This window comes from Vicia villosa, linkage group LG2, assembly GCF_029867415.1.
Source record: "Vicia villosa cultivar HV-30 ecotype Madison, WI linkage group LG2, Vvil1.0, whole genome shotgun sequence".
NCBI lineage: Eukaryota > Viridiplantae > Streptophyta > Magnoliopsida > Fabales > Fabaceae > Vicia > Vicia villosa.
The window spans coordinates 184636190-184659209 of record NC_081181.1 but is presented as its reverse complement, the minus strand read 5'-3'; the positions used below and the strand labels follow the sequence as shown (position 1 = coordinate 184659209).

The following is a 23020-nucleotide window of genomic DNA, read 5'->3' as shown; positions in this document are numbered from 1 at the left end:
CAAGAGGATCAATCCCACCATCCACTAGTCGGAGCCCCAAACTGCCCCAACACAAAGATTGTTAGCACTTAACATGATTCAAACCTAAGACCTTAAAAGAAACACACTCTCAAAACTCAAACCTTCACTACTAAACAAACCCTTGAGATATTTCTAAACAATTATTATTCTAAAATTAAAATCACGTTTAAATAAAAAAAAGTCATTTTAAAACAATTCTATTACTAAAATAAAAATCACACATAGTTTTAATAAAAACCACATCTAGTTTTTTTTTTAAAAATTACACAGTACTTTGCAGTAGATAGATTACTCACACTTAAAACACTTGAGAGTAGAATAGAACACTGCCACTCGCCAACACTGCGAGTTCATCACTCACTCCCGCCAAACTCAAATCACAAACCCTAATTCAGGGTTTAACCATTTCAAAAACCAAACAGAATCAAACCACAACCTTTCACATCCAAATCCACCATGAGTTTCGCCGCATACAAGATGATGCAATGGCCAACCGGCGTCGACAACTGCGCCTCCGGTTTCCTCACCCACTCCCGCTCCGATTTCACTCCTCACATCTCTCCTCTTCAACCTGACGACGACCTTGACTCCGATTGGGCCCCACAGTCCCACAGCCTTGCTCCAGTTCCCAATCTCGTCATCACTGCTGCCAATGTTCTCGAAGTTTACATAGTTCGTCTTCAACATGATCCTCCTAAATCAAATGCGGATTCTAGTGCCCTAGATGGTGTCTCCGGCGCCTCGCTTGAGCTCGTTTGTCATTACAGGTTTGGATTCTCTGTTTGGTTTGGTTTTGTAAATATGAATTTCAGAATGAGAAATTACTTTCAGAGTCTAGTGGTTGAAATGTGTGGAAGTTTAGTTGCCAGGGGATTATATAGCCTTGCCTATATGTCCCTATGCTTAATTTTTCCAATCTCTGGTGTTTTTTTGCAATTGGTTGTTTTGGGAAATGGATTCCTACATCTTTTGAATTTGGTAACTTTGAGAGACATAGTTGATTAAATACAATCATTTGGAAGAGAGAGAATAAAATAAGCGTAGCAGAGATGAGAATAGATGAGGATGTTGCGTTGGGTTGGATGTGTGGTAAGAATAGATATGATAAAATTATAAATGATAATATTAGAGAGAGTGTTGGGGTAACACATAAAGTAGCAAAGATGGTGGAAATTAGACTTATGTGACTTGGGCACGTAGAGATAAAACCTGTAGATTATGTGGTAAGGAGAGTAGATCAGATGAAGAAAAGTCAAACAACTAGAGGTAAAAGTAGACATAAAAAAACTATAAGAAAAGTTATTATAAAAGATCTCGAGATTACATGGTCTTGGATAGAACATTATAATGAAAGTTGATCTGTGTAGCGGACCTCACTTAGTGGGACAAGCCTTGGTTGTTGGTTTTGGAAGAAAGAGAACGGTTGGTTATGAGAGTGAATCAATAGAGGCGAAGTTACCAAATGTAGAGGTTTGAAAGGTAGACAATCCTTATTCAGTAGGGTACATTGGACGTGATGCCGTTGACATATGTGGAAGTTTAGTAGTTAGGGGTGATATTATATAGCTTTTCTCTGATTTGGTTTGGGATCTGAAATTGAAAAGTAGTTTTGATTTTTTACGCATTTGGTTGATTCGATGGAGCATAATGTGGGTATGTTACGTGTTAGAATGGGTGTTTGGAAAATCAAGTTCAACATGATCTAAAATCAGTTCTAGAGTTACACACATTGTAAAATTGATTTTGGTTCAATGTGAGTATGAAATGAAATGATTTATGTGTGAGATTTTTTGTTTCAAAACAAAGGTGCTATTAGCTTTTTATCTGAGAACATGTGTTCTATCCAAGGGAATGATTTGATGTATACACTGCAGAATTTAGTTTGTGATGGTTACATTACATGCTCTGAAGTCGTGTCAATCACGTCTCAGACACTTCCTGGACATGTATCAGACTCCTCTTAACTGTGTTACGAATAAAATATATTTTTTTTCAGTTTGGACGCCTTGATCCGACGCCCGCCCTTTGCCAGACCCTTCTCAATCACTCCTAACAAAAATAGTTTTTCTTAATTTTATTTTAAAATTCAAGGAAATGCATTTATGGAAAAGAGTTAAAAATGCAGTTACACCACTAGACAAGTATTTTCTTGGAGTTGTTTATTTGTCACTGTATGAACCGGAGCTAGAGGCCATGTTTTTCCACGATGAACAAGGAAGTTACGGGTTCCTACTACCCCAGCTTAGATCTTTTATTTTTTTAGACAAATTGCATGCGGACACCTTTATCAATTTTTTAGGCTCAATATAATAGGGTTAACTAATTGTTATAAGAGAAATGATTCATCTTTTTGTCTTAATATTATTTTTGAAAGGATAAGGATTATATTCTGAATGATTCTTTAGTCTTAATATTCTTTTTGAGGGTCATTATCATAGCTTTGTTTTTACAATGTGAATATATTGACCTTAATTCTCAATTTAGACTTTCGGCAAAATAATAATAATAAAAATAGTAATAATGAAACATATGGTATGCTACTTCTTAGATTATATGGCTTCAGAATCTGAAGTTAAGAGGTATATTTATCTTTCATGCCACTGGTTGATCTAATGGAGTACATGTGTGAAGGTAAATTGATTTTAGATGAGCTTGATTTTGCAAAATATGTGTTGGTTAAGTTAAGTTTGAAATAAAGTGATTTATGTGTGCAAACTTTCATCTCAAAAAGTAAGTTTTGATTAAGAGTGCATATATCCAAATTGATTGTTTATGCAGTTGGATAACTTCATGAGTGTAAATTGTAGTTTGGACTTTGGAAATTTCGTTTGTTATGGTTTTGTGGTTTCCCCCAATGAATTGAACAGTTGATTTGGGCTTCTATCTCAGTCCTGGTTTTATGCTTCTGATTCAGGTTGCATGGCAATGTTGAAAGCGTGGCTGTGTTGAGCATTGGGGGTGGTGATGCTTCTAAAAGGCGAGATTCTATCATCTTAACTTTTAGAGATGCAAAGATTTCAGTTCTGGAGTATGATGATTCTATCCACGGACTTCGTACCAGGTCAGTAGAGGGTTTTAAATCAGCATTTAAATGAACATGGTTTTATTTTGTAAATCATGTTCTTATGTTGTGATATTTGGCTTTGCACTATCGTGAACGAATAATTTTAAGGATTTTTATGTAAAGTGGAGAAATAACTCGTGGCAAAATATACCTTTGAATTTGCTGAAGAGGTGTCTTTTTTTGTTGTTGACATAATTGAGGTGTCTTATTTAGAATGCTACTATTCAATAACAAGTTGTGTTAGTTTTCTACATTTATTCTTTTGGGTTGATTTTGAAATGGTTGGCCGAATTGTAGACATTTTCTTTGAAATGATATAGATTGGTACATGACATTCTGGTTAACCTTGGTTTGATGGGATGAAGTGTTTATGACTTATCAAGATGTCACATAAAAAATTTGTCATTGAAATATTATAATGTTGCCCGTTTAGGGAAATGACTTTGGCATTTTGAAGCCAAAGATTGATTATGAAAGCAAATAGCCCTGGACTTCATAAAAGAATGTCCTAGATATTGTATCTTCTAGTTCTATTGATTGATTTTCTACAAATCTTGGGTATGCTCTTATACCATTTTAAAACTTGGGTTGCACCTAACTCAACCCTATAGAATCTCCTTGCATAACAAGGGATGGCTGCCATTTATATAAATACATTTTCAAGCCATATCTTGATAGGGTCCATAATATTGATGTTGGGCTGGGTCCATGTAGGCCCACTAATTGGGAAGTTTAGTGTAGGATAAAGGTTAGTGGGGACAAGTGGTTACTTAGGAAGTGCTATATATATGCACGTGGGTAGTGGTATTGAGGGGCAGGGAGTTGTTTTATTTCAATTAGGAGTTATTACTCAGGTAGGAGCAGTTTGCTTTGGTGGTTACTATTGTATTTCCTTTTCAATTTCTTCAATTCAATCAAAAACTATTCCATTTGCTATATCAATTTCTTGAGTTTCTATCATTGGTACGACCTACCGGATTCATCGAGAGGAGCCAGTGAATTTGCGATTAATGCCACCAAGGATGTCTGAGAGAGTGGATGAATTGGAGGATCGAGTTGCGTCAATGGAAGAAGCGTTTGACGCGAGAGTGTCGACACTGGAGGAAACATTTTGCCAATCACTTGTTGATTTTTGTCTCACTTTGGTGGAAGAATTCGCGAAGATTCGACGTGAGCCTGAAAAAACACAACTATCATCTGTTGTGGGGGAAACGATGTCGGAGTATCGCATGTCGGTGAAGAAGGTGGAGTTACCTTCATTTGACGGTGAGGATTCTGTTGGATGGATAACGCGTGCAGAAACGTATTTCGATGTACAAGGAACGACGGAGGAAGTGAAGGTTCGATTGGCTAAGATAAGCATGGAAGGAGCAAGAATCCACTGGTACAATCTCTTGCGAGAAACAGAGGAAAATCTGACATGGGAGAAACTGAAAAATGCATTGATCGATAGGTACGGAGGGAGACAGAGTGATAATCTATTTGAGGAACTAAAGGATTTTCAGCAAGAAGGAAGCGTCGAGGACTACATCAGTGCGTTCGAGTACATTTCTTCTCAAGTGAGAAGGTTGCCGGAGGAGAAATACTTAGGGTATTTTCTCGGAGGACTCAAACCAGAGCTTCGATTGAAGATGAGAACCTTCAATCCCCATTCACGGTTGCAGGCGATGAAACTAACTCATGATATGGAAGATGAATTACGTGGGAAGTTGCTGCCTCGAAACAACAAAGGTCGTTTAGCGAAGCAGGAAGAGAAATGGATAATGGGCTTAAGTTTAAAACTCAACAGGGGTCGAATGATGACGCAGGCTCTACAAAAGATAAATCTGGACATGATCCATTGCTGGGAACCCAATTGATAACGGGTCAATCCAATTTGAATCCTAATTAGAATTCTGCAATGCGAACGAGCAGAGAGGGTACACAACGAGACAACCATGGTGATCGGAGCAGAGGTGTCAAGCATCTACCATATTCTGAATTAATGGATCGCAAGGCAAGAGGACTTTCTTTCTGTTGTGGAGAGTGCTATACTCCTCTCCATCAATGTGTGGAAAAACAATTGAGGTTGGTGATCATGGGTGATGATGAAGCTGTCAACGACAACTGTGAAGTTATGGCAATCGAACTGCAAGAAGAAGAAGTGGAAGCAATAGTGGACTGTAAGATGATGGTGGTGTGCAATCCCGAACTGGGAGGTAGAGTTCAAGTTCCTTTTTCTGCTCCATTGCAACTTGTCGGAATGGTGAAGGGGGTGGTTGTGACGGTTATGATTGATACTAGAGCTAGTCATAATTTCATCTCTCCTCAAATGACAACATTGTTACAACTATATAAAAGTAAGGGAGCATGTGTTAAATTGGGGAATGGTAATCGTACTAATGCTGTGGGAAAAAGTGAAGGAATGGAAATTCAGTTTGAGAAGTTTTCTACTAGGGTGGAAGCTTATGTCTTAGAATTAGAAGACATTGATATTGTTTTGGGAGTGAATTGGCTGCAAGGATTAGGTAAGGTGAACTTCGATTGGAAAGAAAGAGCCATTAGCTTTTCTTGGAAAGGTGAAGTAAAGAAATTGCAGGAAACTAATTTAAAAATAAGCAACTTGAAAGGGAGACACAAATGGGCAAGGCTATTATCAAACCTCTGTACAACATTATGCAGACAAAAGAATAAGCAGGAAAAAAACTGGAGGAAAGCCTTATTATGCAGCCACAACTTAACATAGCCAGCATGAGTATTGTGCGGCCAAGAAAAGTCACAAGGTGGAAGGGAAGCAAGGAAGTTATCAGCTGGGAAAGTGAAAATCAGTTGCTGAATCATTGTCCTTATGATAGCCTTAATACAAGGCTCATTTTGTAGGAGAGGGTAGTGATAGGGTCCATAATATTGATGTTGGGCTGGGTCTAGGCCCACTGATTGGGAAGTTTAGTCTAGGAGAAAGGTTAGTGGGGACAAGTAGTTACTTAGGAAGTGCTATATATATGCACGTGGGTAGTGGTATTGAGGGGCAGGGAGTTGTTTTATTTCAATTAGGAGTTATTACTCAACAAATTAGTAGCATTTCTTTGATAGTTATCTTACTGGATTGGAGGGCTTTATATTTATAGTGTTAATAAGGTTAATATGTCTTGTTCTTTTGCTTTCTCTGTTTATTGATTTACTTTTTTTATATGTTTTTCTGTCTCGTGGGTCACTTATCCTCACTTTTAGTTTTTTTTCTCAAATCTTTCTTTTAAAAGATTTCTTCTCTTTATATAAAGAGGAAAGAGAAATGAGGTTAGAGGAGGCTATATCAATTGGATGACATTGAAATTGTATTAATGTTGTTGTTCATGCTACATATTATGATAGCTATTTTTTGTCTAACTTTTCTTATAAATATTTAGCTGTTCAATCTGAGGCATTCCTTGCTAGATTATGTATTAATGGGGGGTATAAATTATCTTTTACGGTTTACCATGTAAAGGATGATGCTTATCTGTTATTTTGTATCCTGATTTCTATTTTCCAGTTCTTTGCATTGTTTTGAGGGTCCCGAATGGCTTCATTTGAAAAGAGGCAGAGAACAGTTTGCAAGAGGCCCGGTGGCAAAGGTTGATCCTCAAGGCAGGTGTGGTGGAGTTCTTGTCTATGATTTGCAAATGATAATACTAAAGACTAATCAGGTTTATTCTCTATACTTCATAGATTCAAATATTTTTGTAGTATCTCATTTCCCTTTTACCTTGTTATTTGTAAAAAAAATTACTAGCAAGGAAATAGAGACAAAGAATAATGCTTCTTCAAATGCCCAATCTCCGTACATATATGAAAATGTAACTCCATTGAAGCAACTATTAGTTTCCTAAATGTCAATTGTCAATCCTGCTTATTCGGTGGACAGTAGGATTTGGGCTCAAGTTTCCCTTGGAGTCTGTTCTTGTGGTTGCTGGTTGCATTTAAATTTCTGTACTGCACCTGAAAGGATTATTGATGATTTACAAACCATAAAAAGATTTTTCTCCTAATTGTCATGTTCTGTGCATTTCTGGTCAATTACACAGTGAGTCATCTGTGGTGTAGACTTTGTAGCTTAAGTAATTATAGAAAACTCTATATTTCTCGTAGTGGGTTTTGGAGAAATTTCTGATATATTATTTTAGTGGTTTTAGTAGGGGTAAGGATGGAAAGGTACCTTTTTCTTTTTGTGTGCTATGCATACAATGATTTAGTGTGTCTGTATTGAGAGAATTTCCTGAATATCTTTTCATTGTTTCTTATTGTTCTGCTTTAAGATATGAGGATTTTCTTAGCTTCTTTCTTTTATTTGCCTAGTGGTTTTATTTAGGCATATTAATGTAGAACAAAAATGGGATCTGGGGGATATTACCAAGCCACCAAATTTTTCGTGTTTTAATACTTTTTTATAAAGAAAAATACGCTGCAAACAACCGTAGTTCTGCTAGTACTAGTTCAAAAACCTTGAACCTTAATACTCCCTCCGTTTCTTTTTAAGTGTCGTTTTAGAAGAAATTTTTTGTTTCTATGTAACTGTCATTTTATAGTTTAATGTTATAATTTGTCAATTATACCCTTACTTTCTCAATAACTCCACTTCACATTTTCCATAAAATTAATTATTTTCTCAATTAGTTATTGGAAAAAGAGAGAGTGAATGATTGAATTTATTTGGAAAGAGAAAATAAATGAGGGTATAATAGGAAAAATAAGTCTAACAATCCACTATCTTGATTGAAGAGCTTTTTGCTAAAACGACACTTAAAAAGAAATGGAGGGAGTATTAAATAGAAAACAGAACATCAATCCCTATATTTGTAAGAATTTTTAAGATTTAACAACTACATGGTGAATTCATGTCATATATTAACACAGTAATAATCATATATACTTCAAAGGTACTGTGTAGTCTCATGGAGTTATTCTATATTCCATAGACCATAAAGCTAATGATCAGCGAGAAAAACTTTTCAAGCCATTTCATTTTATTTTGCATTAAACTATTAATGCTTGATTGTACTGGTCTGGCACTTGTTTTTCTTGGAATGGTCAGCTGTTGAAGGATATGCTACATGTATTTGTTGCTGAAGCAATACCATTGCTAGAACGGGCTTTACTGCTAGTGTTATAACCTACATTGTTGCATTCTTTAATCCACCTGGCTTCTAGAATCTGATTAAATGAACATTAGCTGTGATTCAATTTATAATCTCATGGGGAAATTTCTGTCAATTTAATTTTTATTGTCTTTTAATCTCTTCTATTTATGTATTATTGTTGTCAGGCTGGTTCTGGTTTAGTTGGGGAGGATGATGTGTCAGGTTCTGGAGGTGCTGTTCCAGCCCGTATTGACTCATCTTATATGATAAATCTGCGTGACTTGGATATGAGGCATGTAAAAGATTTCACATTTATTCATGGTGAGAATCACATAGTATTATTTGTTACCATCTTGCCATTTATAAGTTTTTTTAATGGAAATGATAAAAATGCTAGTTTTCAAGATATAAAATTCAGGTTAAATTTATGATGAAGTGGAATTATGTCTGCTACAAATAACATCAATGTTAGTTAACTAATGCTTTAAGTATAAGTTTTTGTAAAGACAAGGGAAATTTTTTAGCGGGGTTTGGGGGGAGAAAATGTAACCTTAACCCCAAAAGAAATAAAATTTAAAAAGAACCATCTTTGGCCAAGATATCTCCACCATATCATGAGTTATAATCATGGAGAGGTTTCTAGAAGTGACATAAATCACATGAAATTCAGGAGAAAGTTTGGTCCAATTTTCCAATTTCCTTCATACTCAGTAAGGGCGACTAATTATTGGGGCCTTAACTTTTATCCAGACATATGAGCGTGGCAAAAAAATGGTGTCCTGAATTGAACGCTGGCTTACTTCGCAACATGGTAGTTTTATTCCTAAGATAGATAGGCAACATTTGACATATTATTAATTTTTAAAATAAAGTTAGTTTATATGGATTGCTTTGCTTTGCTGTGTTTTTTTTTTCTTTGGAGAGAAATGATCACAGTTTACATAGAATCTCAGGATTTCATTTCTAGCGCAAAAGGATTTACCTGGCAATTCCTTTGTTTACAGTATAATAATAAAATTCTCTAATCTACATGCATGCATCCCAATCCACTTACAAACTAAAGAAAGATACCAACTCTATTCTTTGATCATTATAATAAATGGTTAAAATGTGTGAATAAAATACTGACTGTTGGTTCAGTGAAAATGATATGTTTCTTAGATTAATTTCCGTCTTCCTTGTCTTGTCTCCTTTGTTAGTAATTTGAATTAAATCAACCATCAAAAATCAAAATATTACAAATTAGGTTTCTCTTGTTTCATGCTTTGTTTATCTATTTTCTTTGCCCGAAGAAGTATTAATGCACATTAGTTTGTGCTATTTTTTATTTAAGGAGTCTTTTGTAAATTGGTTTAACTGATTGTATAGGCTATATTGAACCTGTGATGGTGATCTTGCACGAATGTGAGCTTACTTGGGCTGGGCGTGTCTCGTGGAAACATCACACTTGCACGATATCAGCACTTAGCATCAGCACAACTTTGAAGCAGCATCCACTTATTTGGTCAGCTGTTGTAAGTTAAATGTTAATGCCTAGACGGCGCTTTTACAGTTGACCGTTTTTAAAACCTGAGTCTGGCAAAATGGAATGTTTTAATGAGTTTTCTATTCCCCCTCCCTCTGCTAGTAAGTTGGAGTATATTGCATTAGGGGTGGTTTACATAACCTGCCCATTTTTGACTGCTATCCATTGGTTTGTATTCTTTCTTTTAATAAGTAGGCAATGACTAACAATCTGGCCAGTGAATAATGTCTATCATATTATTATTCTTTCTTATTTATTCACATGTTACTTCTTGCACTTAAGGTCTCTCTAATATATGGCAAATTAGTAAGCATATAAAGAGGTTATCCCACTAAGAGGCGTCGGCTACATGGATCACATCAAGTGATTATAATAAAAAAACACAGAATTTATAATATTTTAAATGTTATTTCTTCACGAATTTCATACATATCTCCGAAGTTCAGCATATTTTTATTTATGCCGATTTTTTTGCTCTTTTTTTAAGATTTAAATGTGTTTTTCATATTCATTTCTTAGAATCTACCCCACGATGCCTACAAGCTTCTTGCAGTGCCCTCGCCGATTGGCGGCGTTCTTGTCATTGGTGCAAACACTATTCATTATCATAGTCAGGTACACATGTTCAGGCATAATTATGCAATGTCTGCTTGGTTTCTATATACTGGATAGATATTTGTATAGATATTATGTGTTTGTGAGTATTCCTACATTCTTTAGTTTACGATTCATAAAAGAGATATGCAATAGTCTTATTATAAAAGTTGTTTTTTGCAGTCTGCTTCATGTGCACTGGCCTTGAACAGCTATGCTGTTTCCCCTGATAATAGGTGATGATTCTTTCTCTCTCTATTTCGCACTCTTTATAAAAAAGAAAAATTCAATTCTGTGCTTTGAATTCAAAAACTTATCGACATATTTTCTCTCTTTTCATACATGTTGACTTTCCTTTATGATGCATATTGATTTCCTTTTTTCGTATTATATTTTGTTTAAACCTTTTTAATCTAAGGTTCTTCCTTTTCATTTTCCTTTTCTATTTGATTCACATGTCATGGCTTTGTGAAAATTGTAGTAATGTAGCTGGTGTGCATTGGTTTTGTGATCTGTGATTTTCTGTATAAGTTCTATTGATTGCCTTTTTCATTCCAGTCAGGAGATGCCAAGATCAAGTTTCAATGTGGAACTTGATGCTGCCAATGCAACTTGGTTGTTGAATGATGTAGCCTTGCTGTCAACAAAAACTGGCGAACTGCTATTGCTTACTCTTATTTATGATGGAAGGTATGTTGCTCCTCCTTTTTCTTCCCTGTCAACTGTGTTATTTATGCTGTGGATTTTATGTCAATATTAGCTGATTGACAGGTAGACTATTTATATTAAGATTGCACTTCAACTGACATAGGGTAGGCATGGTGATAGGATACTGAATTTGGGCCTAGGCCCTATTTGATGCGTTGAATGGAGAGAATAGTAACATGGAGGATTCTGTTAGCGGCAGTTAAAGAGGGATAGAGAGAGAAGTAAGGGTCATGATTGTTAGAAAGTTTGTAGGTAGAAGGAAATTAATTTTAAGAGCTGTAAAGTAAACAGCATGATTGAAGAGAACAAGACAGTTTATTTATTTTTCTCCCTATTTCTGCCATTGTTGCTCTTTACTAGTATGCTCAAAACATTACAAAGTACAATCATGATTGAACCTTTTGAAGTATAAACCTATCAATGTTTTTAAATTCTCAGGGTTGTACAGAGACTTGATCTTTCCAAGTCAAAAGCTTCAGTTCTATCTTCTGTAAGTTTTAAAGGTCTTACCTATTATGCTAATGTTATAGGTTTCACTCTAGCCTTTACAGATTGAGTTTTGCTTCAATATCTGCAATTTTTTTAGGGTATTACGACAATTGGAAATTCAATGTTTTTTCTCGCCAGTCGATTAGGAGACAGTATGCTGGTGCAATTTTCATGTGGATCGGGTGTTTCAATGCTGTCATCCAGTCTAAAAGAAGAGGTGCAATTTGGATACCTTGAATTTTTCTGCTGCCTTCATTTCATAGATTCTTTTAAAGATATTACTTTCAGTATGAAAATGTGTTACATTGACACTGCTATCTTTACTTATTACGTTTACATATGTATAGTCATTTGTAACACATTCTCCTGCAAATTTTTAGGTTGGTGAGTATGACGTAGATGCTTCTTCAGCAAAGAGATTGCGGAGGTCACCTTCTGATACTTTGCAAGATATGGTTAGTGGTGAGGAGCTCTCCTTGTATGGATCTGCTCCAAATAGAACAGAATCTGCACAGGTAGTGTTTTGTTATGCACTGAGTAGTAAAACCTTTCATTTGTTTGTATCACTTTCTTCTTCATCTTCATTGTGGTATTTTTTGAAATGTTTAGGTGTATTTAACTTGCTGAATTAGTTATATTTTGGCTGCAGAAATCATTCTCATTTGCAGTGAGGGATTCGTTGATTAATGTTGGTCCTTTGAAAGATTTCTCATACGGTTTAAGAATAAACGCTGATGCAAATGCTACAGGGATAGCCAAACAGAGTAACTATGAATTGGTCAGTATTTTTTATATGTTACTATGGGCAATTTAATCAAACTACTAGTACTACTAACTTGCTTAGTTCGGGCTGAGAAGAAAACTATGTAGTCAATAGCGGATAGTGGAGTGTAGTTGCGTACATCCTTAATGCTGTAGCAGTATGGCTGCTACCTTGAAATTTTGGGGGAACAATACAAGAAATTTATACCATAATACCATGCACACAACAGTTATTGTTTTTAAGAATACAAAAATATAAGAAATTAAAGACATATTCTTAACTAATAATCAGTGTTGAATGTTACTGATATTCAAACCCATTATAAAGCAAAAAGTTTATTTTGGTGAAATGACCAAAAAGACCAATAAAAACCAGAGGAAACGGATGCTAGGGCTGCTACTTTGTTGTCACTTAAAAACCCAACGCAACAAAGTTTCATGTAGTGCCTAGGGGTTGTTATGCTATGCAACACCGCTATTGACTACAGAGGAAGAAAGGGTAATGACATTGAAATTGTCTATGAATCTGATGCTACAATTTTAGTATTCCATTGAACACAACTTCAAGCCCATTTTGTTTGTCATAATTCTGTTTTACTGTTCAATATTTTTTGTATCACTTATCTTGTGGCACTATGCAGGTATGTTGTTCTGGTCATGGAAAGAACGGTTCCCTGTGTGTTCTTCGTCAATCAATTCGCCCAGAAGTGATTACCGAGGTTTGTCCATGGTTCATTATCTTGAGCCTTTTTTGTTTCACGTATCTCAATGATTTTATTTATGATTTTTCTCAGAATTTGGGTTGGGCCTAACTCATCCCTACAAAACCGGCTTGTAGGGTGAGGATTGCCACCCCTTATAAACACAACACAAGCCATATCTCTAAGCAATGTGAGACTAAATCCACCCCTTCAAAGCCAACACAATGAAGATGTTGGGGCTGCAATAAGGCAAGCCAAAGTGCTGCAATTAAGGTGACTAGGGGCTGACCGCAATTAAGGCAGAAATTCCAACACACCCCCTCACGTTTGGGCCTCAATGAGCCCGAAGCGTGGACGATGTGGGAAGCCCAACAATGGATCTAGGATAGGCTCTTATTCCATCTCAGAATTTGTGTTGGGCCTAACTCATCTATATAAAACCGGCTTGTAGGGTGAGGATTGCCACCACTTATAAACACAACACAGGTCATATCTTTAAGCAATGTGGAACTAAATCCACCCCTTCAAAGCCAACACAATGAAGGTGTTTGGGGCTGCAATGAGGCAAACCAAAGTGCCGCAATTAAGGTGACTAGGGGCTGACCGCAATTAAGGCGGAAATTCCAACATTTTAAAGTTTCTTGGCACTTTTATATAAGAAAGCTATTAATATTTTTTGTTTTTGATGCAATATCAATATGATGGTCTTATAAATCCGTTATTTTCAGATACATCAAATATTTGATTTAAATGCTCTGCTTTCAATTTTTCCGGCCAATTTCTTGTAGTTTACTGAATGACATATGCTCTATTATGAGCCAATTGACAGTAATTCTCAAAGCTGTATGGGACATTCAATGTGTTTTTGTAATGTGTAATTTTAGGTTGAACTTCCTGGCTGCAAAGGAATTTGGACTGTTTATCATAAGAGTACACGTTCACATAATTCCGACTCTTCTAAGCTGGCTGATGATGAAGATGAGTATCATGCATACCTTATTATAAGTTTGGAGTCTCGTACTATGGTAATTTATTTAATTTCATTCCATTGTGGAAGGATAAGCTTATAATTCATAAAATTGTTAGTAAGTTTGGATTTTAATGCAAATGGAAGGACTGTCTGTTTGATCACTTTCAAACTAGTTTCTAGTAATCTGTTGGATTTAGAATTAAAGGTGTAAAACTCGAAAGCATACATATATTTTGTTGCAAGACTTCTTGAAATTACTTTGCTCTCTTTTTTCATATTTATATATACACTCTCTTCGCTTTTAATATATTTTATTCTTCTCCCATTTTTCCAATAGTGCATTTTTAAGTATTTAGATTTCATTTATTTTGCCAATTCTATAGAATTTCTCACACAGATTTTTAAAAGTAAATGGCGATAATACTTTTTTGTTTGCTTATGAAGTTACAATGTCTTTTTTTTTGCTATTATGGTTAGGTACTAGAAACAGCTGATCTTCTGAGTGAGGTTACTGAAAGTGTTGACTATTATGTTCAAGGAAAAACGCTTGCTGCAGGGAATTTATTTGGAAGGTCAGTCTTTATCAGATTTTGCTTATAGCTTTTTTGAATCTCTGTTGTGAACTACAGTACACACCCTTGAGCAGGCCCAACCAATTCCTCAAGATTATGGAATAGAATCAACTAAGAAAGGAAACAATGAAAGAATCCCATAAATCAATCCAAATAATATCTTGACGATGCCAATATTTACAATGCCTCAACATGTTGAAGATATGATATAAAACCCACTGATGTGTTTTCATCTAATAGACTAGACTTTTGTAATAGTTGTTTCATGGCATGGTATCTGAACCTCTAGGACAAAGTGGTCAAGAGTTCAATTCTTGCCACCCCGTTTCTTGTGATAAAAGTTGAATTTAAGCACAAGGTAGGTAGGCATGCTTGTGATTATCAACGCTTCAAGCTCAAAGATTTCTTGTATGAGAGGGTGTTGAGGTATACAATATGAAAATTATTCCTGTCTTCACCTAATTCTTAATATTTTGGGAGCAAGTTGGTTGATGCCACCATTTGCTTTATATATCTTGGTTTACCTTGTTGATTGTCATGTTTCCTATTTGTCTTATTGTAGCCAATGTATTGTTTTGACTGTTTTTTATTCTGCTGATTTCAAATTAAGACTAACATATAACCAGTAAAATTGTGGGTTTGTTATAGGCGTCGTGTTATTCAAGTCTATGAACGCGGTGCTCGAATTCTGGACGGTTCTTTTATGACCCAAGATGTAAGCTTTGGAGCTTCTAACTCTGAATCTAGTTATGGATCTGAGAGTGCTTTGGCACTATCCGTTTCTATTGCTGATCCATATGTCTTGCTCAGAATGAGTGATGGCAGTGTTCGACTTTTGATTGGAGGTAAATTTGTTAATTACTTTTCTCCAAATAAATTATAGATATCAATTTTATTATTTCCTTTTTGTAGTTTTTCTCACAATCAGTTTATCCTTATTCATTTATTTTTGCTGGTGATAATACTTCTATTATTTGTACCACTTATGTTAGACTCTTAGTGGATTGAAAACATAGCGCAAGCCTCTATGAATGTTTCTGAGAAGCCTTCTAGTATCTAATTGTTTTCCCCTTTGCAATTCTCTTTTTTTCTTTGCTCATCTCTATTTACAGATCCTAGCACCTGCACCATTTCTGTCACTTCTCCTGCTTCATTTGAGAGCTCAAAAGGATCAGTTTTATCATGTACTCTCTATCATGATAAAGGACCTGAGCCATGGCTAAGAAAGACAAGTACTGATGCATGGCTTTCTACTGGTGCTGGTGAAGCCATTGATGGCACTGATGGTGCGGTTCAGGACCATGGGGATGTTTATTGTGTTGTATGTTACGAAAATGGTAACCTTGAAATATTTGATGTGCCCAATTTCATTTGTATTTTTTCTGTGGAAAATTTTCTGTCTGGAAAGAACCACCTGGTTGATGCTCTGACAAAAGAGGTGCCAAAAGATTCTCAAAAAGGGGATAAAGTTTCTGATGGAGGGGTCAGCCAAGGCCGGAAAGATGCCCTAAATATGAAGGTTGTGGAGTTGGCCATGCATAGATGGTCAGGGAAGCATAGCCGTCCATTTCTTTTTGGGATTTTGAGTGATGGAACAATTCTTTGTTACCATGCATATCTTTATGAAAGTCCAGACGGCACTTCTAAGGTTGAGGATTCAATATCAGCTGGTGGCAATACTAGTGTTTCTAGGCTTAGAAATTTGAGATTTGTTCGTGTGTCCTTGGACGTACATGCCAAGGAGGAGTCATCAAATGGATCACCTTCTCAACAAATTAATATTTTCAAGAATATTAGCAGTCATGAAGGATTCTTCCTATCGGGGTCAAGACCGGCATGGGTTATGTTGTTGAGAGAGCGGCTTCGTGTTCATCCACAGGTCAGGATTGATTCTTTGCATAAATATCTCTGTTTATAGCTATATCTTTGAGCTATTCAAATTTGTTGCGATATAATGCAATGGCATTTTACCTATGTTCTTTGGAATCAACATCTATGATTATGATTATAAAACAAGAGTATTCTCAATGTTAATTAATTAATTTTTACTAGAGTATTTTCGACATTAATTAGTTTTTGTTAACATATTCTCGATGTTAATAAATACGACTTATTTGTTGGTTCATGAAAATCAAAACTGCATATCCAACGTTAATAGACCCAGAACGTGTGTAGGTCTGCATAGTTTGTAAACTCCGTGTGATGAACAAAATAGTCAAGGTCTTAATATGCGGAGGACGGAAATAGGAGCAGTTATTGCAAGGGCCCATTAATTGGGTTTTTAAATCTGCACCATTAATTTGATCTGATGGCTCTCATTGGTAGTTCTCGTTATTACAGTAAATACTAGTTCTAACTTCTAACAAGATACACTTCCATGTCAAACTTAGAAAATAAATAACTTGACAAGATCAAATGACACAAGATGTCAAACTTAGAAAATGAAACTAAATATAACTTGTAAGAAATGATTTATAAATTCATGAGTTATGTGATTTTATCAAATTTCCAACAATTTGGATATTTGCTAGTATGTTATCTTCTAAGAAATATTAATTGCTCAATATTTTTCTTAGTGGAAACTGGAAAGAGGGAGATTAGATGGATGTAATTTTACAAAATACTGATAATATGGAAAAAAGGGAGTAATAAATATGCTTCTTATCACATGCATGGTTGCACAAGTTAGAAAAATCCAAACACCATATTATCATTGTGCGATGAAGAATCAATTAATCTTTTATTTGCATGAAGTTTAATAAGCTTGATCATTTTGTATTCTACACGAAGTGATTAATTGGCGTAGGTCTCTAAACTTTACACCTGGTGTCATATGGTCTGGTCGGAATCGTTAGTTTCATATCTTTATTGTATTATGATCCAGGCTACTTGATTCTATGCTACTATTAGTAGCTAGGTTTCAAAATTTCCCATTCGAGCAGACCTGTACTTCATTCTTAAGTTTCATTTAGAATTTAGAAATTGGTTGTATTATGAATGATCTTTATGAAAAGTCCTTCAAGTTCATTACTGCAAGAGCAGAAATATAATAACCATTATGAAGCAATCTTCTACTCTATAGGAGGATTTTGGAATCATCAGTAAAAAGATATGCTTCTGAAACTTCTTTTTATGGTCTTAGTAGCTGTCAAAAGTTAGCATCCCAAGCCAATAATATATACGTAGAACTTTTCTTAAACTCTAAAAGGACATTTCGGAGGAATAACTTACTGTCAATTTTTATCATGCAAATGGAGATTGTTGAGATCTGTATTTATCTCCTCTCCTGTCTGTCATTCCATTTTAACACCCCCTCCCTCTTTTTCTAAAAATGGTGCCCACAATCTTCCCTTATTCGTCAATGATATTTCTTTTATCTCCCACCTCTTAGCACTACTAGGCTGTAATGAAAAGAAAGGGGATACAGCCATTTTAATTTCACATCCTAAAAATTCAGTTGTATTAGTATTTTAAATTTAATAAAATGTCATTTTAATCTTAGTATAACAACTTTTAAAGCTATGCATAATGGAGGAAGTGCATGATATAATTTTATTATATTCTAGCATCTTTACTGTTGACTGTGCTTCATGTTTTCTGGTATTCCTTTGCAGACCTATGTTGGCTTTTGGTATAGTAAGCTCTGGAATAGGCATTATCGACACTTGTTAATACTATTTTTTTATAGAAGTTGTAATATGTATTGATTGGAATGCATTCAGCCCATCACAATGGGTGACTGCATTATTCTAACTTAGTTATTATATGTAGAATAAGACATTCAATTTTTAATATGGTTGTAGAAGAAAGTTGACAATCATCTTACTAACTGGTTGTAGAAGAAAGTTGACAATCATCTTACTATTTTCTTCTGTGACAGCTGTGTGATGGGTCTATTGTTGCTTTTACTGTCCTTCACAACATAAACTGCAATCATGGCCTCATATACGTTACGTCGCAGGTACAAGATAACACATTCCTTTTATTGATAGTTTATCATAAGCTAAATTTGTAATTGTGGCTGACTTTTATTGTGTATCTTCCACATAGGGTGTTTTAAAGATATGCCAATTACCTTCTGGCTCAAACTATGATTGCTACTGGCCTGTACAGAAAGTGGGTTTTTTCGTTCTTTTGTTAGTGTCTCCTCTTCATATTACTTGGTTTTTTGGATTATGTTTTTTGTTGTTTTCTAATTTTTGCCATCATCCTTAGGTTCCTCTAAAAGCTACTCCACATCAAGTAACCTACTATGCAGAGAAGAATTTGTATCCAATTATTGTTTCATTTCCCGTGAGTATACGTCTTCTCTATAAGTTTTTATTTTATTTAAAATTTCCTGCAGTATTCATGAATATAATTGATATAATACAAGGTTATATCTATGACATATTTAATTATAATTACAAGTATTCCTTGTGGATGGAATCTTAGAACACAAGGTTTCATGATTCAAGCATTTTTAGTTTTTATACAATTACATGTAGCACATTTATGAATTATTTACAACTTTATGCTTAGAATTAGACTATATAAACCAGTCTTGCACTTACATTTTCTATTTACATGTATATCGATTAGTAATCTGTCTATAATTGTGAATACATATTTTTAAATAATGTTTAAATAATTAGAAAATAATTTTTCTGTTTATTTTCTAGTGCATTGTCACTTCATCAGCGGATCATTTCAATATTATGTGATTAAGATGGCTAGTGATTTATATTATTTCGTTTGTTTGATGTTGAATGATTTATTCATAATCAACTAGATGGCTTCGGTTTTTGTTTTTATAATTCATATGGAACAAGTCTCTTTCCTTTTCTCATGAAGTAATGCAACTTTTTAATCATTCTCTTCAGGTTCTTAAGCCAATAAATCAAGTCATTGCTTTAGTTGATCCAGATGCCAACCATCTGACTGAGGGTCAGAATTTGAATTCAGACGAGCAAAACCGTTCTTATAGTGTCGAAGAATTTGAGGTTCGTATCATGGAGCCAGAAAAGTCAGGTGGCCCTTGGCAAACAAAGGCAACAATACCCATGCAAAGTTCAGAAAATGCTCTCACTGTTAGGATGGTTACACTTATGGTAATTTTGTTTCCTTTGGTTTTCAAAGCAAGCTGAATACCAAATTTGTTAATACAATTGATGATGATGAATACTGCTTGCAATTAGTGATTTCTATTTTTGAAATAAATCTTAATTGTAGAATACATCGTCAAAAGAAAACGAAACACTTTTAGCCGTTGGTACTGCTTATGTGCAAGGAGAGGATGTTGCTGCAAGAGGGCGGATACTCTTGTTCTCTTTGGGGAAAAATACAGATAATCCACAAGCTCTGGTATCTCTCTGAAACAAGTCGTCCCTTTACTCTAAATTTGGACACTGTCTTTGTTTGGACACCATTAAAATATTACTATTCTTTACAGGTTTCAGAGGTGTACTCGAAGGAATTAAAAGGTGCTATATCTGCCATGGCCTCACTTCAAGGTCATCTATTAGTAGCATCTGGTCCAAAAATAATCCTGCATAAGTGGACTGGGACTGAGTTGAATGGTGTTGCATTTTTTGATGTGCCACCATTGCATGTTGTGAGCTTAAATATTGTAAGTGATATTTCCTTAAATACTAATCATTATGAATTTATGAGAAAGTCGACAATGGAGCAATGCCACTGAGGTTTAGTTATTTTCATGTACGTTAATTTTTCAAATTCTCTCTTATTGAATTTAAATTTCACTAGTGTTATTCAGAAATGTTGTGTTCATAGTTGTTTTCGTGAGCAGTAATATTCTGATGCTTAATATATACTAGTACATCTTATATAGATGGATGTTTTCAAAGTTTTTTATTCCCTTAAATCTCTTTCTGTGTTGCAGGTAAAGAACTTCATCCTTATTGGCGACATCCATAAAAGCATATATTTTCTTAGTTGGAAAGAGCAGGGTTCTCAACTTAGTTTATTAGCCAAGGATTTTGGTTCTCTTGATTGTTTTGCCACAGAATTTTTGATTGATGGAAGTACTCTGAGTCTCATGGTTTCAGATGATCAAAAAAATATACAGGTTTGTCTTAAGTTTACATGATATATATTGTTCCAGTTTATTTCTGTAGTTTTTTTGACTTTTTCCTTAAGACATACAACCTTTGTAATATATGGAAGCAGATTTTCTACTATGCACCAAAGATGTCTGAGAGTTGGAAAGGACAGAAGCTTCTTTCAAGAGCCGAGTTTCATGTTGGGGCCCACGTGACTAAATTCTTAAGGCTGCAGATGTTATCCACTTCTGATCGATCTGGTTCTGGTCCAGGCTCAGATAAAACAAACCGTTTTGCCTTGTTATTCGGTACATTGGATGGTAGTATCGGTTGCATTGCTCCTCTTGATGAAATCACATTTCGTAGACTGCAGTCTTTGCAGAGAAAGCTCGTTGATGCTGTACCCCATGTTGCTGGCTTAAATCCAAGAGCTTTTAGAAAGTTCCATTCGAATGGAAAGGCCCATCGACCGGGTCCCGACAGTATTGTTGATTGCGAGCTGCTATGCCAGTATGTTTCATCTTCTCATCAAAACATTGTGTGAATAATTACGAAACGAATTTCAGTCTTTCTGTCTTAATAAAATGAAACATTACGTGAATAATTATGAAACGGATTTCAGTCTTTCTGTCTTAATAAAATGACAGTAAAGTAGTTTATTCAATATATGTCTTAATAAAATACATTAGGAAGAAATATTTCTAGAGTATTGTTTCAATTGGGGGAAAAGTACAAGCTCTAATCGAAATAAATAGAAAAGTTCTAACTAATGGGCCTATTATTAAAACCCTAATAATTTCATATTTACAAATATGAAACCTGCACACTACTAAACAGAAAATGAATAATAAGTTAAATGTTAAAACAAAATAGGTCACACTAAGGAAAATCTTGATCATTTTTTCCTCTCTTGCATAATCAAGCTCTATCCAGCAGTTACTGGCATTACCTGTCTGACCCCGACAATTTTTGTATATTTCATTAATACTTTGGTTCCTTGTTTTGAATTGTAACATCTGTCTTGGTATGCTTTATCACAGTTATGAAATGCTTCAATTGGAGGAACAACTTGAAATTGCTCACCAGGTTGGAACAACTCGATCACAAATTCTCTCAAATCTAAATGATTTATCTCTTGGAACAAGCTTCTTGTGAGCATGGTCATTGTTTGTAAATCGAGAAACAATGCTTCCCATGTTCTTGGCAGAGTTATTTATTTCGATGCAGATCTTATTATAATATGCATCAGTATGGCTGAAAGCTTGGGTAAGTCATTAAACCATGGACATGCTATCCTACCGTCGTTGCAAACAGTGGATAGTGGCAACCTTTGGACAGTGATAGCCAAAATGATTCCAATTGTAAGTTTCATATTCTGTATATCAAATATTAGATTGCCTTATTCTTCACCCTGGAGCTGTTAGCTGGTTAGAGTGGGAAGGATGAGTGTAATATTTCCAAATGGGATGATATGGGTGTAATTTAACACAAATTTTATTAATTTGTTCACCTAGAGAAGCAAGTTGGAAAACTGACCATTAGAAGGTAGGTTCTTTTTGTATCTCAGTATTAAGATTTCTTTGTAACATTATGTAATTAGTTTTCTTGCTTCTCAAAATGTGAAGGTTTAGTTATAAACGAATGACACATAGTAATTTAACTTTCACATGTTATATGTTCGTCCTTATGTATCTATGTTTTCAATAGCATGCTATGTTCATCCTTATGGCTCTATGTTGTCAATAGCGTGCTATGTTTTCTTTCTTCGCTAAAAGTTGATTCAAAATGTATTTCTGCTACCAAAATGCTGCATGGCTCTGTTGTCAATAACGTGCTATAGCGGCGTTATAGAGGAATAACGTAGTGGTGGTAGGGTTTGACGCACAGCTTTTGGCCTGCTAGTCGCTGTTGGCAATAGTGTTCTTGCGGCCACTAATTAAGGTACTATACCGCTATTGTGTCCGCCATTACGGTTTTGGGGACAAATTACTTTAATTCTTTTTGGTTGTTGCAACAGTATAGGTTTCAATCTGAACCCTTTAAGGGTAGTGATGCGTTTTTCATGCTTAGATTTGTTGATCTATTTAATTTTATGCGTTATTTTTTTAAGTATTTATGTTTACTTTGTACTTAATTTTATACCTGTACTTTAATTTATGATCTTGTTATCATGTTATTTTTCTGTTATTAATAAAAGTAAATTTTAGTGAGAAGTATGGTATGAAGGCGACAGGTTGGCCTAAAGTGATTTTTATGGGGAATTTAGGGAGACGTGTAAATGGAAAAGAGTGATTGAATCTAAATTCTAAAAGCAAACTATTGAGGATCCTTTACAAATTAACAATCATTTTCACGGGGTCATATATTGATTAGTTGGTGGTAACTAATGGACAGAAAAATGTGTGGATATGGTGTCTCATTGGGTTTTATGTCAATCCTCTAATTTCTATTCTGGCATATTCTAAACCTAACACCAA

The 23020-nt window shown here is 35.0% G+C and overlaps 1 protein-coding gene across 1 annotated transcript; it reads left to right on the top strand.

Moving 5' to 3' along the window:
• The first annotated feature begins 298 nt into the window (after positions 1-298).
• Positions 299-22211, top strand: LOC131653229 (cleavage and polyadenylation specificity factor subunit 1). Its single transcript, XM_058923315.1, has 26 exons — positions 299-788; positions 2936-3082; positions 6597-6750; positions 8367-8502; positions 9550-9695; positions 10226-10321; positions 10484-10536; positions 10859-10990; positions 11447-11498; positions 11595-11714; positions 11878-12012; positions 12147-12275; positions 12901-12978; positions 13845-13985; positions 14408-14502; positions 15151-15347; positions 15615-16381; positions 18383-18463; positions 18553-18618; positions 18718-18795; positions 19365-19592; positions 19714-19845; positions 19934-20110; positions 20384-20569; positions 20671-21053; positions 21584-22211. Exons 1-26 carry the CDS (start codon positions 478-480, stop codon positions 21696-21698), a joined length of 4335 nt encoding a protein of 1444 aa, XP_058779298.1. The 5' UTR covers positions 299-477; the 3' UTR covers positions 21699-22211.
• Positions 22212-23020: the final 809 nt, after the last annotated feature.

What these genes read in the sequence shown, in the direction of transcription:
- LOC131653229 (XM_058923315.1), top strand. Translation starts at nt 478, where the DNA reads ATGAGTTTCGCCGCATACAAGATGATGCAATGGCCAACCGGCGTCGAC. An exon ending in GCCCAGAAGTGATTACCGAG is followed by an intron (nt 12,979 to 13,844) that starts GTTTGTCCATGG and finishes GTGTAATTTTAG; the next exon opens with GTTGAACTTCCTGGCTGCAA. An exon ending in GGCTTCGTGTTCATCCACAG is followed by an intron (nt 16,382 to 18,382) that starts GTCAGGATTGAT and finishes CTTCTGTGACAG; the next exon opens with CTGTGTGATGGGTCTATTGT.